At 43.5% G+C, this 16,687-nt stretch overlaps 1 protein-coding gene across 3 annotated transcripts in view; it reads left to right on the forward strand.

Moving 5' to 3' along the window:
- GABBR1 (gamma-aminobutyric acid type B receptor subunit 1) overlaps window positions 1-16,687 on the forward strand; it is a 291,334-nt gene that overhangs the window by 188,167 nt on the left and 86,480 nt on the right. For all 3 annotated transcript variants that reach the window (XM_089660238.1, XM_089660239.1, XM_089660240.1), the window contains 3 exons: window positions 2,948-3,011; window positions 7,914-7,991; window positions 12,281-12,431. In XM_089660238.1, the coding sequence (XP_089516364.1) occupies window positions 2,948-3,011; window positions 7,914-7,991; window positions 12,281-12,431 (293 nt within the window). The remainder of the gene's footprint in view (window positions 1-2,947; window positions 3,012-7,913; window positions 7,992-12,280; window positions 12,432-16,687) is intronic.

Consider the following 16,687-nt stretch of genomic DNA (forward strand, 5'->3'; position numbering starts at 1 on the left):
CATTCAAACCTAAGAAAAATAGACTAAAGCATTTGATCCCTAAAGAGAAAATACTCTAAGAACATTCAACCTGAGGAGAAAATAACCTGAAAACATTCAAACCTAAGAAAAATAGACTAAAGCATTTGATCCCTAAAGAGAAAATACTCTAAGAACATTCAACCTGAGGAGAAAATAACCTGAAAACATTCAAACTCAAGAAAAATAGACTAAAACATTTGATCACTAAAGAGGAAAGATCCTTAGAACATTTGACCAGAGAAGAAAATAACCCGAAAACATTCAAACCTAAGAAAAATAGACTAAAACATTTGATCCTTAAAGAGAAAAGATCATTTGAACATTCAACCTGAGGAGAAAATAACCCGAAAACATTCAAGCCTAAGAAAAATAGACTAAAGCATTTGATCCCTAAAGAGAAAATACTCTAAGAACATTCAACCTGAGGAGAAAATAACCCGAAAACATTCAAACCTAAGAAAAATAGACTAAAATATTTGATCACTAAAGAGGAAAGATCCTTAGAACATTTGACCAGAGAAGAAAATAACCCGAAAACATTCAAACCTAAGAAAAGTAAACTAAGGCATTTGACTCCTAAAGAGAAAATACTCTAAGAACATTCAACCTGTAGAGAAAATAACCTGAAAACATTGAAGCCTAAGAAAAATAGACTAAAGCATTTGATTCCTAAAGAGAAAATATCCTTAGAACATTTGACCAGAGAAGAAAATAACCCGAAAACATTCAAACCTAAGAAAAATAGACTAAAACATTTGATCCCTAAAGAAAAAATACTCTAAGAACATTCAACCTGAGGAGAAAATAACCTGAAAACATTCAAACCTAAGAAAAATAGACTAAAATATTTGAACCCTAAAGAGGAAAGATCCTTAGAATATTTGACCAGAGAAGAAAATAACCTGAAAACATTCAAACCTAAGAAAAATAGACTAAAATATTTGATCCCTAAAGAAAAAATACTCTAAGAACATTCAACCTGAGGAGAAAATAACCTGAAAACATTCAAACCTAAGAAAAATAGACTAAAGCATTTGATCCCTAAAGAGAAAATACTCTAAGAATATTCAACCTGAGGAGAAAATAACCTGAAAATATTCAAACCTAAGAAAAATAGACTAAAACATTTGATCCTTAAAGAGAAAAGATCCCTAGAACATTGACCAGAGAAGAAAATAACCCAAAAACATTCAGATCTAAGAAAAATAGACTAAAGCATTAGACTCCTAAAGAGAAAATACTCTAAGATCATTCAGCCTGAGGCGAAAATAACCTGAAAACATTCAAACATAAGAACAATAGACTAAAACATTTGATCGTTAATAAGAAAAGATCCTTAGAACATTTGACCTGAGGAGAAAATAACCTAAAAACATTCAAACCTAAGAAAAGTAAACTAAGGCATTTGACTCCTAAAGAGAAAATACTCTAAGAACATTCAACCTGTAGAGAAAATAACCTGAAAACATTCAAGCCTAAGAAAAATAGACTAAAGCATTTGATTCCTAAAGAGAAAATATCCTTAGAACATTTGACCAGAGAAGAAAATAACCCGAAAACATTCAAACCTAAGAAAAATAAACTAAAACATTTGATCCTTAAAGAGAAAAGATCATTTGAACATTCAACCTGAGGAGAAAATAACCCGAAAACATTCAAGCCTAAGAAAAATAGACTAAAATATTTGATCCCTAAAGAAAAAATACTCTAAGAACATTCAACCTGAGGAGAAAATAACCTGAAAACATTCAAACCTAAGAAAAATAGACTAAAGCATTTGATCCCTAAAGAGAAAATACTCTAAGAACATTCAACCTGAGGAGAAAATAACCTGAAAATATTCAAACCTAAGAAAAATAGACTAAAACATTTGATCCTTAAAGAGAAAAGATCCCTAGAACATTGACCAGAGAAGAAAATAACCCAAAAACATTCAGATCTAAGAAAAATAGACTAAAGCATTAGACTCCTAAAGAGAAAATACTCTAAGATCATTCAGCCTGAGGCGAAAATAACCTGAAAACATTCAAACATAAGAACAATAGACTAAAACATTTGATCGTTAATAAGAAAAGATCCTTAGAACATTTGACCTGAGGAGAAAATAACCTAAAAACATTCAAACCTAAGAAAAGTAAACTAAGGCATTTGACTCCTAAAGAGAAAATACTCTAAGAACATTCAACCTGTAGAGAAAATAACCTGAAAACATTCAAGCCTAAGAAAAATAGACTAAAGCATTTGATTCCTAAAGAGAAAATATCCTTAGAACATTTGACCAGAGAAGAAAATAACCCGAAAACATTCAAACCTAAGAAAAATAAACTAAAACATTTGATCCTTAAAGAGAAAAGATCATTTGAACATTCAACCTGAGGAGAAAATAACCCGAAAACATTCAAGCCTAAGAAAAATAGACTAAAATATTTGATCCCTAAAGAAAAAATACTCTAAGAACATTCAACCTGAGGAGAAAATAACCTGAAAACATTCAAACCTAAGAAAAATAGACTAAAACGTTTAAAGAGGAAATACCTTACGAACATTCGCCATTTGCACCGCAAACATAGCTTTATACACTGTGTGAAAAATCTAAAATTCTGGTTAATTCGTAGAAGTAGAGATTTTTTCTTTATAAATAGACCCTTAACAATGTTCTCTGTTTAAAAGGGAACTTTATAGATCTTTTGGGTTATTAAATAATCAGTAAAACAGCCGTGCAGAACATTCGGCCTAATAGGCAACTATAGTGCAGCCATTGAAATTAGTTCATTTCTGTCTTTTCATTAATGCTCTGCGTGCTGATTTTATCGTTTTTACCTCCGTGTTCCCAATGTGTTCAAATCCACACAACTGTCAATACCGCGCCCTGATGATGGGGCTAACTACTTGAGCAGAGGTTTGACCTTTGTCCTTCCATCCTTAGGGTCACGTGGTGTTTGATGCCAGTGGGTCCCGTATGGCCTGGACACTTATCGAGCAGTTACAAGGTGGGTGTTCTGAAGCTGCTGAATGTTCCATCCAATGTTTGTAGAGGGATAAGATATTATTAGTGCCATCAACACCTTTAAAATGCTCTATAACATTTCTAAAGGTTCAAATGCAGCAATCCCATGCAGTCATGGACAGCATATACTCATCCAGGGGCGGACTGACCATTTGGAAACTTGGGCACTGCCCAAGGGCCCGGGGGCAGTAGGGGTCCCCATGAGATGACGCTGGTACCTTTTTCATAGGCTTTTTTGAGTTTGGTCAAGGACACAGGGGCCCCATGATCCCCTTTTGCCCATGGGCCCCATGAGTTGTCAGTCCGTCCCTGTACTCATCTCTCCAATGGCCTGTTTCTTCTGTCTCCTCTGTTCTAGCCCTACAGCCTTGGGAAGCCCCTTTTGACATTCAACACTTCTGGGAGTGTCGGTTGCCTGTGTCTCCCACCAAGGACTGCTTCCTTCCTCCAATCTCTTCCGGTTTGGAAGCAGGTGATTGTAGCCGTATTAGTGCACGTGCGACAGCAACAATTGAGTACTGTCCGTGATACTTTTTTTACTTGCACTAACATACAATTTTCAGGTCAAGCTTTCGGGGTATGTCCCCTTCTTCAAGGTCTAAGCAGTACTACTTCACAAAGTGTTAGCTGCTAAAACTGTGAAGTAGTACTGCTTGGACCTTGAAGAAGGGGACATAACCCCGAAAGCTTGTCCTGAAAATTGTATGTTAGTGCAAATAAGAAAACTATCACAGACAGTACTCAATTGTTTCTGTCTTGGTTTGGAAGAAGTAATCAAGGCAATGGTGGGAGACAAATGCAACTAACCTGGAAGTGTCAAATGCTAAAGAGGCTTTCCAAGGATGCAGAACTGGAGCAGGGAAGGGTAATGATCAAGAAGTAGCAGGAGATAGGGAGATCCTTACAGCGCTGGTTCTCAGGTACATCTACCTCTTCAGCAAGGGGAACCATAAGTAGCGCAGTAATGACATTACCACGTCTTATATCAAATCTGGGGAGACTTGCCTCCAGAGGCAGCTGTGCCTTAAGTGATCCCTCACTGGAAATATACAACTATGAGGCTCCAGAACAGGAGTGCCTAGGAACATTTACTATTTATGGATGTACCATACAGCATAGCAAATATTTACTTTTTGATTTCAGGTCCATTTTAAGAATTTGATATAAGCCAGGTTGATAAACCAGGAAGACTCGACTACCACCCTACTGAGCAAGATTGCATGTTTGGTGGGAATGTTTATTTCAAAGTTTTCCAGGTAGCCAGGGACCAAATTTTTGACCCCCGAAGTCTCCTTAACCACCCCCATATCCTCTTTGCTGGGAGGAGATGGTGGCAGGCAGGGGCGGGCTGACAATTCATGGGGCCCCCTACTGACCCCGGGCCCTCGGGCAGTGCCCAAGTTTCCAAATGGTCAGTCTGCCCCTGGTGGCAGGTACGGAAACCCTGCATAGTCCTGATCCAGGAGCACTGCAGTGGCAGGAGGAGGAGCTGGTGGAGATAGAGAGCACAGCCTGCACCTCCTCCCGGCTCTCTTCTGCTCTCCTAATTCTGCATGTCATTTCCCATGCTAAGCTGACAGGAGTAGTGATGCTGCTGTCGCCACTCCTGTCAGCTTGTAGCGGCAGGAACTCTCCAATCATTGTGCCCCCCACCTCACTTTATACCACAGCACCCTAGGCAGCTGTTCCTCCTGCAGGAGCACTGTGGTGGCAAGGGGAGGAGCTGGAGGGGATAGAAAGCACAGCCTGTACCTCCTCCTCCCAGCTCTCTTCTGTTCTCTTGATTCCACTTGTCACTTTCCATGCTAAGCTGATAGGTGCAGTAATAATGCTATCGCTACTCTTGTCGGCTTGTAGCTGCAGGATCTCTCTAATCATTGCCCCCCACCCCACCTAACTTTATACCACAGTGCCCAGGGCACCTGACCCTCCTGCCCCACCCTTGTCCCAGCCCTGCTTTGTACCTAAGGACTAGACAGGGAAAGCCTACCCTGAAAGGTGAGCAGCTGGAGATTGGTAGGCATCCAAGACTAGGCAATCTAGATAGGTACCTGTTGCCAGTGGTGGGACGAGATCTTTGGGCACCCAAGGCAAAAAGGCTAAAGGACTCCTCTCTTGAGCTATGAACTACTTCAGCTGCATAGGTTGTAGATGTTGCCATTTTTGTGTCTTCCTGAAATACCCAAACAAACGAAATTCTAAAGGGCCCTCTGCACACTGGTATACACCCTTTCCAGCAGACTCTGCAATAAATATGGATATTTGGTTCACACATATTGCAATACATGTTTAAGCTGGCCATATATTCCTGAAATACCCAAGGCGGTGCCTCCTCTGCCTACCCCTCGTCCTGGACCTGTGGGCTGCACAGTGGGACTTGTTGACCTGTGGCACAACTCCTTGTGTCTTTCATCTCTTCAGTTTGAAGGGTAGATTGCTTGACTTTTGGTATTTGATTTTATCTTTAATGTCAGGCAATAGAAGACCAGCCTGACTTCAAAGTGACACATTCTCCTCAAAATTCACCCCCCTCCTCTCCTGTTCTATAAATGCTGAAATTCAACATGACAAGCCACTTCCACTTTGGACATCCACAAGTAAATTATTGAGTGGTCTGAATGATTTCTTTGTTGATGTATGGAATAAAAGACTGTTGACAGATTGGTGCTAGCTGTCCAGAACTAGATCAGGAAGGCTGGAACATTTAAAAAGATTTCCAGTTCATCTCTGCTGATTAAAGTGGAACACCAGAGAAACCTATCATTCTAGTTTGAGATGGAGCAGTTTAAACCTTTGTCAGGTCTCTTTTACTGTTGTGTCCCCATACAGGGGATTCACTCTCAATTTCGGACAAGATGACAACAGAGAAGTGGAAAACTAATTTGTCACCTGAATAGGAGATGAGTTAAAATCTCCCATCAGGACATCTGTTCTTGTAATAACTGCTAAATGTAGGATTTCCTTTCAATTTGTGAAGATTAGTCTTACTTTAAGGACAAAAAAAAATAAAAAAGGTATAACAGTTTAAAGCCCATTTGAACCCTCAGGTTACTACAACTAAATACAATTCAGGTGCTTAAAAGCAAAAGGTAGTTGATGCCTTACAGTTGGTTTTCTTTCTAAAGCAGCCACAGCCTAGAGTAGAAAAGCCTGTCCCCTGCCAGCATGATGCCGGCTGGGACTTTTTCTTCCTATGAGGAATCTGTGTACTTTCTGCAGAGGTGTTTGAGGCCTTACAGTTGGTTTTCTTTCTAAAGTTGCCACAGCCTGAGTAGAAAAGTCTGTTCCCTGCTGGCAAGATGCAGAGTGGGGCTGTTGCTTCCTATGGGGAAGCAGTGTGCTCTCTGCAGCAGTGTTTGAAGCCTTACAGTTGATTTTCCTTCTGAAGTTCCCACATCCTGAATAGAAAAGCCTTTCTCCTGCCTGCATTCTGCAGAGTGGGACCCTTGCACTTTGTGGGGAACTAGTAGTCTCTCTGCAGAGGTTGGTTGGTTTTCTTTCTAAAGCTTCCATAACCAGAGTAGAAAAGCCTGTCCCCTGCCAACATGATGCAGAGTTGGACCTTGCTCCCTGTTGGGAAGCAGTGGCCTCTCTGCAGAGATTGGATATAATCCCTACTAAGTCAGTGCCAGAGCTCTCCAATCAATAGGGAGCATGAGCTTTGCTGATTGCTGAGCTAATGTTTGGCTTCATAGAGGGTGCATCAGGCCTCTCCAGAGAGACCACTGCTTCCGCAAAAAAACAACCAAACAAAAGTCCCATTTGGCAGCTGCTGGAAGGTGACAGCCTTTTCTTCTCAGGCTGTAGCTGCTTTAGAATGAAAAACAACTGGAAGATGTTGTGCACCTTTTGCTTTGATGCATCTGAAATGTATTAAGGTGATTTAAACTGAAGGTGCATTTGGGCTTTCAATCTATCTGTTCTAGCCAAACTAGGAAACAATAACAGGTTTTACCCACATTAAACAGATCCCCTCTGTAATGGAACCGACCCAGACTGCACTTGAGTACTTCCATTAGAATACCGCTTCCCCGTCTGAACACCGACAACAGACACCACAGCCGACTATACAAGACTAGACGACACCAGTCTTGAAGTAAACCAGGAGGTAGAATAGTTTATTTGAAAACAGATACAAGATATATACACTCAGGGGACAATCCCCCCTCCCTGCATAATGACACAGGGCGGGGCCATCTACATTTAGTAACAAGAGACCCACAGAAATTCAAACTTCACACCAGCAGACAGTCCCATCAGGAGGGAGGGCTGCTGGAGACACCCCCTCACCAAGCTAATACACATAACATTAAACAATCCACAACCCCCACCTATCTCCTAAACATGTCTACACAGTCTGAGACAAAGCCCACACAATATTAGGACAGACCACCCTGTACCCCTAACGGGCACAGGGTGATTTACACATAAGAGGGATATGGGGAGCTGAGGAAGGGGTCTCCCCACCGCTCCAAAGTGACCTGGGTTCCATGGGCCCCCCACACAAAGTGACTCCCGTCACACCCTCCCATTTATGTCCTTGAAAAACTTGCCTTCCTGTGATCTGAGCCCTCCTGATTTTGACAGGTCCTCATTAAAAGCGAACATTTTGTCTCTTCGTCCAGACTTAGATATGTTTCACACTGCAGAACGCCTTGTGCATTTCCTACTTTTACTGTAATACAAAAGATCCCCGTAATGTGCAGCAAAAACATAAAATGCAATTACTCATGGCAACTGATCAAAAATGCTTTAAATCTTCAGTTTCTAACTGATGGCAGTTCAGTGAAATTGGTGGTATTGATTGCTGTTCCTTGCACGTCACATCATCGATTTGCTTTTTGTAGTGCTTTGTTAAATAGGACATTGTTTTCTGTTGGAAAAGGTGGTCTCTACAAGAAGATTGGGTATTACGACAGTACCAAGGACAACCTCTCCTGGTATAATAACGAGCAGTGGTTCGGTGAGTGTGATATATGGCCATATGTAAATTCTTTCATCCAGCTCTCTCTCTCTCGTTATCTACCTTCTATACTCTTGCACGTGCCTTTTCCCAGACGTGTTAGTCTACCTTGAATGTCTTCACTCCTCCTCTTTCCTCCATTGATTCCTCCAAAGATTGAAATGTTGGACACCAGTGTAAAGAATAATGTCAAGGCATGTAGTCGGGGGAGCTCTCTGTAAAACAGATGAACCCAACAGAGATCATTATTCCAGTGATGCAAAAAAGATGGTCACGAAGTGACAGCACCAGATAATCTAATAGGTTCAGTTGTCCTAGCCATTGTATAGCTAGGACACGAGCACTTTTTATGTATTTATTTTCCTCACGTTTGTCACTGCACTTTATATGTGTGTTTTTTTTACTTACAAAAGATCATGGGGTGTTTGGACCTTCCCTGAAGTCTACAGGGAACATTTGTGGGCCTTAGTTTCCTTCCTCCTTTGTCTGGGATGGGTCTTTCTTCGGGAGAGCCATTCGGCTAGCTCCAAAGATAGCAGTCCCTCTTCGGAAAGCCATTCGGCTAGCCACAAGGATAGCAGTCTCTCTTTGGGAGAGCCATTTGGCTAGCCACAAGGATAGTGGTCTTTCTTCAGAAGAGCCATTCGGCTAGCCACAAGGATAGTGGTCCTTTTTCGGAGGAGCCATTCGGCTAGCCGCAAGGTTTTTGGTCTCTCTTTGGGATAGCCATTCGGCTAGCCACATAGATAGTGGTCTCTCTTTGGGAGAGCCATTTGGCTAGCCACATAAATAGTGGTCTCTCTTTGGGAGAGCCATTTTGGCTAGCCACAAGGATAGTGGTCTCTCTTCGGAAGAGCCATTTGGCTAGCCACAAGGTTAGTGGTCTCTCTTTGGGAGAGCCATTCGGCTAGCCAAAAGGTTAGTGGTCTCTCTTGGGGAGAGCCATTCAGCTTGCCACAAGGATAGCGGTTTGCCAGGCCTTTTGGCTAGGTGGACCAAAGTGTCTTGCACTCCATCAGGAGTAGAGCCTTGCATCCCCAGGAGGTCAGGGAGGTTCTTCATCTTCGAGAGGGGATCATTGACACACCCTGTGACCTTTTTGTTTCTTAATTCAAGCTTTTATTGAATCCATCCATGGAGTCATACAGTGCAAAGATACTCCAATGAAAAAAGATTTAAGCCAACAATATCCCAGCTCAAGGCATACAAAACAAGAATGGAATTAATGACACAAGTTGGAAAAATGGGGAGAGATGCAATGAATCTCCTTAGAACATATCAAGCAAATCTTAGTCAAAGCCATGAAATTCGGTGAGCTGCTGTATTAAACAGGAGCCTCCTATGAATCAATCAACATGAAGGACCCAGAACTTTTAGAACCAAGATAACCATACATTTTGAAAAACCGGGGCTTTACAAGCACCAAGATTACAACAGAAGAAATATATAAAAACACAATTTTATTTATCCAATTTTAAAAAACAGAAGGAAAAGTACATTCTACATGGCATTGTACAGAGAAGGCGATGGTTTGGCTGCATATCACCAAAGAGAGAAGCCCCAACGCGTTTCAATTAATACAATTTTTACTTTGAATCTTCTTAAGGTGGGAACAGTAGAATGCAGCAAAAAAAATTCTATAAGATAATAAAATGTTGATCATAACATCTTCAAATATGTTTATTAGGAAAAAATTTGTTTATTTTTTATGATTTGGAAGAATGTGTGGTTGATCTAACCAGACACCCACACAAAGATAAAAACTACTAAGCGTAGAGAAAGCCTACACTATTGAAGATGGAGGGAGTGTAAGATGATGGGAAATCAGTATGGAAGAAAAAAAGGGGGGGGGGGCGTCACTCCATGCGTCATCTCCAGTGAGAGGCCTACACCCTCAGAGACACATCCAGCCCAGGAGTTATTGGCCTAGATAAATGCAACAGCCCTGGGAGAATGAGAAGGCATTCCAGTAAAACCAAATTTTCCACTGCTGTTCCTCATTACGCTTGATAGCAGTGTTGAGTTCGTCCAAATCTCCTCAATAATGGAGAACCAGTATCCCATCAAGGGGGGCTCCATACACCTCCACCTCTGGGTTATACAGACCCTGGTCATGTTTATTAAATATACTAAAAGCAATTTTTATGGTAGTGCTTGGGTAATGGGGTTAGGTGTGGTACCTGTGAACTTTTTGTGTGTGTTAAAGTGGAGTTTGTTTTTGTGCACCACATGTTTGTAAAATTAAAAAAAAAAAAGATTTTATATGGCAAAGTGACAAGCATAAGGAGTATCTTAATGCAGGGCTTGAAAAAGCCGCTCGCCAAATGCAAGGAGAAATTCCTCTGCAGCGGCTGCGAGCACAGATGAAGAAGCATGGAGCGACTGCACATGCGCTCCAAGCCTCATTGTGAAGCCGAGTTCCGGTTTACAACTTCTGGTTTCCACGGCATCGCCATTACAGTGGCAGCGCCGCTGAGAGGACACGTGCAGGAGAGGTCTGCTCTCCTATGCTGAGAGCAGACACCCTCTCCACCGCCGTGGTGGACTCGAGGCCCACACTCCACCACCGTGGGAGACACAAGGCCCGCTCTCAACCGCCTTGGGGGACACGAGGCCCGCTCTACACCTCCTTGGGGAACACGAGGCCCGCTCTCCACCTCCTTAGAGGACACAAGGCCTGCTCTCCACCGCCTTGGAGGACATGAGGCCCGCTCTCCTTCGCCTTAGGGGACACGAGGCCTGCTCTCCACCGCCTTGGGGGACACGAGGCCCGCTCGTCACCGCCTTGGGGGACACAAGGCCCACTCTCCACCACCGTGTGCCTGGCTAGTAGGTCTGGACTCAAAATTTTAACCCCTGTGTTAATGCATTTTAGGACTTACTAGTCCCTCTTCATTGAGGTTTGCAGTTGCAGAATAAAAGACTAGGTAGCACACTGGTTCAGGATGACATGATTAAAAAGAATCTAGAAACGTTTAGAAAGGCTCATTCAGGGTGGTCAGACAATTTGATTGCCTCCTCGCCATTACAGTGGCAGCGCCGCTGAGAGGACACGTGCAGGAGAGGTCTGCTCTCCTACGCTGAGAGGAGACACCCTCTCCACCGCCGTGGGGGACTCGAGGCCCACTCTCCACCACCGTGGGAGACACAAGGCCCGCTCTCAACCGCCTTGGGGGACACGAGGCCCGCTCTACACCTCCTTGGGGAACACGAGGCCCGCTCTCCACCGCCTTAGAGGACATGAGGCCTGCTCTCCACCACCTTGGAGGACATGAGGCCCGCTCTCCTTCGCCTTGGGGGACACGAGGCCTGCTCTCCACCGCCTTGGGGGACACGAGGCCCGCTCGTCACCCCCTTGGGGGACACGAGGCCTGCTCTACACCGCCTTGGGGGACACGAGAAAGCTTTGTGCCTGGCTAGTAGGTCTGGACTCAAAATTTTAACCCCTGTGTTAATGCATTTTAGGACTTACTAGTCCCTCTTCATTGAGGTTTGCAGTTGCAGAATAAAAGACTAGGTAACACACTGGTTCAGGATGACATGATTAAAAAGAATCTAGAAACGTGTAGAAAGGCTCATTCAAGGTGGTCAGACAGTTTGATTGCCTCCTTGAAAATCACAGAAGTAACTAATGTATTTTGGGGCTCATCCAGTTCCCTTAACTAAGGCTTGCAGAGTAAAAGACAAGGTATCACACTGGTCCATAATGAGGTTATTAAAAAGAATCTAGACATTTGTAGGAAGGCTCATTCAGGGTGGTCAAACAGTCTGATTATCACCTTGAAAGTCACAGGGCCAATGCATTTTTGGGTTCACCAAGCCCCCTTGACCAAGGCTTGCAGTTCAGAATAAAAGACAAAGTAGCCCACTGGTCCATGATACCATGATATAGTGGTTAACAAGAATCTAGAAATTTTGTGTATGAAGGGTCGTTCAGGGTGGTCAGACAGTCTGGCCACCAACCTGAACAAGCCTTCCTACATGTGATATTCGATTCTTTTTGACCACTTCATCCTAGTCCAGTGTGCTACCTAGTCTTTTATTCTGTAGATACAAGGCCTGATAAAGGGGGACTGGTAAGCCCCAAAGTGTATTGGATATGCTTGTGGCTCTCACTCTGGCAAATAAAGATCACCTGGACCTATTAAATTTTGTTGCCATGCATTCTTCTTCATTTTCTGCATCCAGTGACTCTTCCATCCACCCTTGCCAATATCACATTGTATAACCCAGTAATTTTACAATTGTACCCTGACTTCCCCTTGTCTGTTTCTTTCAAATGTAATTAGGGGGTTCTCCTCCTGCTGACCACACCAAAGTGATCATCACTTTCCGCTATGTCTCTCAGAAGCTCTTCATTTCTGTCTCGGTTCTGGCTGGACTCGGCATACTCTTGGGCTTTGTCTGCCTGTCATTCAACATCTACAATAGCCATGTGAGGTGAGAAGGACAAATGTTCAATGTATTGTATAAGCTGGGTGGGGATGGAGGAGAGGAGGTAAGGAGTAAGTAGAGGAGTGGAAGGGTGAACAGCTTAAGGGGGTTATGCAAGCTATACATGTAGGAAAGATTAAATACAGCTTAGATAAGCACAATTACAGTTGTGGTTTCCACCACATGATGAATGCATTAGCAAATGAGTAGTGGAAACACACCTCGGGGACCGCCGAGGGTCTATGATTCTTAGGCTCATCTTAGGTTCTTCTTCCTTCCTTGTGTCATGGTTCACTTTATGTACTCACTGAGGTATTTCAGACCTAAATTAAATCTGTACTTAGTATGGTTTCACTTAAAGTACAATTTAAAATGGTTGTAAACGTCTGAAATGATAAATGAACAAAGTATATCCTTCTATAGTGTATACTTGCCTCAGTCCAAAGCACCCAGTGGGATTTCTGGCTGCTGACTCCTTCCTCTACCATCTGCAGAAGTCACTTCTGACAGTTTATGCCAACACCAAGGGATCCCGAGAGAGGGTCCATCCTCCCTGCCCCATTATAGGCAGTTTCTGATGTTACTGGTCATGTGTTCCCTTACCGTTGCCTTCCACAATTCATAATTCAGTGCTTGAGGGATCGATTGCCAGGTCAAGTGCTGTCACGTGGGGGTAGGGGTGTGTAAATAATGCACTTGAATTTTAATATTTTTTAAATTTTGTGAAAAGTAAAATCTGGGTTCTCCGGCAGCAGATTGGACGGGGGAGGGGGGATTCTGGCATAGTAAGAGCAGAGACCTTATGGTACTTCAGTGAAGCATGTACTAAAAGAATCTGTATTCTATGTATAATTTATAATTACTTATATACATGAAGGTCACCCTCTTGATTCTTTAATATCAGTGCTAATTGAGTACAATAGGCTCTTTGTGTTGATGATTGGTGGCCAGAGATCGTGAGCACATTGCGGTTCTTATGCTTTTGGTTATCCGTTGTGTGACTCAGCTCTGTGCGAAGTGGAAGGTGCTTAGAATTTACACCAAAGTTCTAAGATCTTGTACTACACCAGTGGTGTATTTAGGTTTTGTGCTGCCGTAGGCAACACAAAAATTGGCGCCCCCTCGCCGCAGAAAGAGCCTGACATTGACCAAGAACACCCCTGCCCTCCACCCGAGCCTTCCACTACCACTGCCCTCCATACACCAGCCACCATCCTCCATGGCGAGAGAGAAAGACACTCACCTTCACAGCTCCAGACATCCCCAGGAACAAGAGTCGGGCTGTGCATACACCGGCATGAAACCCGCAGCCTCTCTAAGAACCCACCAGGGAAAAAGAATACTGGTGCTTTCGGACTGGGGGGTGCCGGTTAGTATTTCTCCTGATGTAATAAGGTGGGAATGGTGGGAGGGACCCTTTTCCTCCTGGGTTGAATCTGGCCTGGTTTCCTGGCTTGTGCCCGGTTGATGGCAGGGCTCTCCCTAAGTTGAAATACCTTCCTGATTTGAATGGGACTTCATTTGCCTGGTCTAGGGCTTGCAGGTGGAAAAAGCTCCTGGTGATGTGCTGCCTGGGGGTAGCATCGCAAGGGTGATGGAAAAACACTTGTGGCCTTCACCATTGGTGTTCTCACTGGCATAAGGACATGTCGGCTATGCTTTCTTGCACAATGTGGCCTTTTAGCTAGCCAGGGAATTTTTATACTGGTGGAGAGGCCCACTGTATACTGCACACTTTTTATGTTGTTTGTCACTTATTTACTCACTGCGTGTTTTTTTTGCACAGACAAGGAGGGTGCAGGCTATCAGGGGGGCCTGTTTTGATGTTGGGGAGAGGTTCTGTTGCCTTTGAATCTTTTGCCTTTCCCCATCCCGTGGGGTCTTTCTTCAGGAAAGGACCTCAACAAGTACTTAGTGGCCCAATCTCAACTATTCCCTAAGGAGTAGGACCTATCTGGCTTCAGCCTATGTAGACCATGGCATATATTGCCTATCTCAGGAGTCTTGTGCCCCGGGAAGTTCAGGGTTAGAGGCCCTTCCTCTTCAGAGGATTGGCCATACTGTACCCTCTGTGCATTTTTTTTTGCTTGCTGTGATATTATGGTTCACTTTTTTTGTTCACAGGGGCTTGACAAAGCATTGCACCAAGGAGCTTAAAAAAAACTGTTCCAACTGACAGATGTCATGGGGAAAGAACACAGTGGGGTCTCTTCAAACGTTTCCTGAATTACAGTTACAGTTGTGTCCAAAATTATTCAACCCCCAATGCTGTAAAGGGGTTTAGGGACTATAGTGTACATTTGGAATTGTATTCAGAATCAAATCCTACAAGGACGTTGTAACTACCCAAATGCAACTAAAATGACATCAATTGTTTATGTAATACAGTAGTAAATGGTTCTTATGTGGTTTCTTCATTGCCACAATTATTCAACCCCTTAAAGACTACCACTCTGAAGAACAGAGGTTCATACAGGTGCTTTCCATCAGGTATTGAAAACACCTGTGGATGTCACCGAGCAGCAATCAAGCATAATAAGCACCAATTAGGCAGCTTTAAAATGACTGTGATACTCAGCTCCTTCTAGACATTTACTGGTGTGGTTACAAACATGGTGAAGGCAAGAGAATGGTCCAGGAAGACAAGAGAAGAGGTGATTTCTCTTCACAGGAAGGGCAATGGCTATAAGAAGATTGCAAAGATGTTAAACATACCAAGAGACACCTTAGGAAGCATCATTCGCAAATTCAAGGCAAAGGGCACTGTTGAAACGCTACCTGGTCGTGGCAGAAAGAAGATGCTGACTTCGACTGCTGTGCGCTACCTGAAGCGTAGAGTGGAGAGAAGTCCCCGTGTGACTGCTGAGGAACTGAGAAAAGATTTGTCAGATGTGGGTACAGAAGTTTCAGCCCAGACAATAAGACGCACACTGCGTAATGAAGGCCTCCGTGCCAGAACTCCCAGGCGTACCCCCTTGCTGTCTCCAAAGAATAAGAAGAGTCGACTGCAGTATGCCAAAAGCCATGTGGACAAACCACAAAAGTTGTGGGATAGTGTTCTGTGGACTGATGAAACAAAATTAGAACTGTTTGGGCCCATGGATCAACGCTATGTTTGGAGGAGGAAGAACAAGGCCTATGATGAAAAGAACACCTTGCCTACTGTGAAGCATGGTGGAGGGTCAATCATGCTTTGGGGCTGTTTTGCTTCTGCAGGTACAGGGAAGCTTCAGCGTGTGCAAGGTACCATGAATTCTCTTCAGTACCAGGAGATATTGGATGGAAACGTGATGCAGTCCGTCACACACCTGAGGCTTGGGAGACGTTGGACCTTTCAACAGGACAATGATCCCAAGCATACCTCCAAGTCCACTAGAGCATGGTTGCAGAGGAAAGGCTGGAACATTTTGGAGTGGCCATCGCAGTCACCAGACTTAAATCCGATTGAGAACCTCTGGTGGGACTTAAAGAAAGCAGTTGCAGTGCGCAAGCCTAAGAATGTGACTGAACTGGAGGCCTTTGCCCATGAAGAATGGGCGAAGATACCCGTAGATCGCTGCAAGACACTTGTGTCAAGCTATGCTTCACGTTTAAAAGCTGTTATAACTGTAAAAGGATGCTGTACTAAGTACTAAGATTGAATGTCACTTGGGGGTTGAATAAAACTGATAATGCTGTGAGCACAGAAAAGACATTTGTGGTTATTTCATTATAACTGTTATGTTATATTTGTCTGACCTACAAGTGCCTCTTTAATGTAAATGTAAGCAAGATGACTGAATGATCAAAAGCAATGTCAAACTGGCCAAAACACTCAATTTCAGTGGGGGTTGAATAATTTTGGACACAACTGTATATGTGTATATGTAATGACTTTGTTAGTAGGATGCAGTCAGCTTCTCAAGAAAGCAGTCTAGCATTCTTCCATTGCTAGGGTGCTGGCGACTTGTCAAGGAAGAGGCCTCACATCTTGTGTTGCTAGGATGAAGGCAGCAAAAGCCTAGTGTCCTCCGTTGCTAGCATGCAGGCAGCTGTTCATAGAAGCTACTTAGTGTCCTCTGTTACCAGGACAAAGGAAGCTTCCATTGCTAGGACTAAGGTAGCTCTTGGCTTCCAATAGAGTATATGTGTGCTGTAGGCATGTATAGAGTCTTACCTTGAAGCTTGTTGACCTAGGGCCCCCCATAGGCTACACTCCAAGCTTCCAGGAAAAAGTGGCAGGGCTGTATGTAAAAGAGGAAACACATAGGGCCCAGGGTGGG

The sequence above is a fragment of the Staurois parvus genome, unplaced genomic scaffold, assembly GCF_062004578.1.
Source record: "Staurois parvus isolate SC_StPar_1 unplaced genomic scaffold, SC_StPar_1.0 ptg001220l, whole genome shotgun sequence".
Taxonomy (NCBI): domain Eukaryota; kingdom Metazoa; phylum Chordata; class Amphibia; order Anura; family Ranidae; genus Staurois; species Staurois parvus.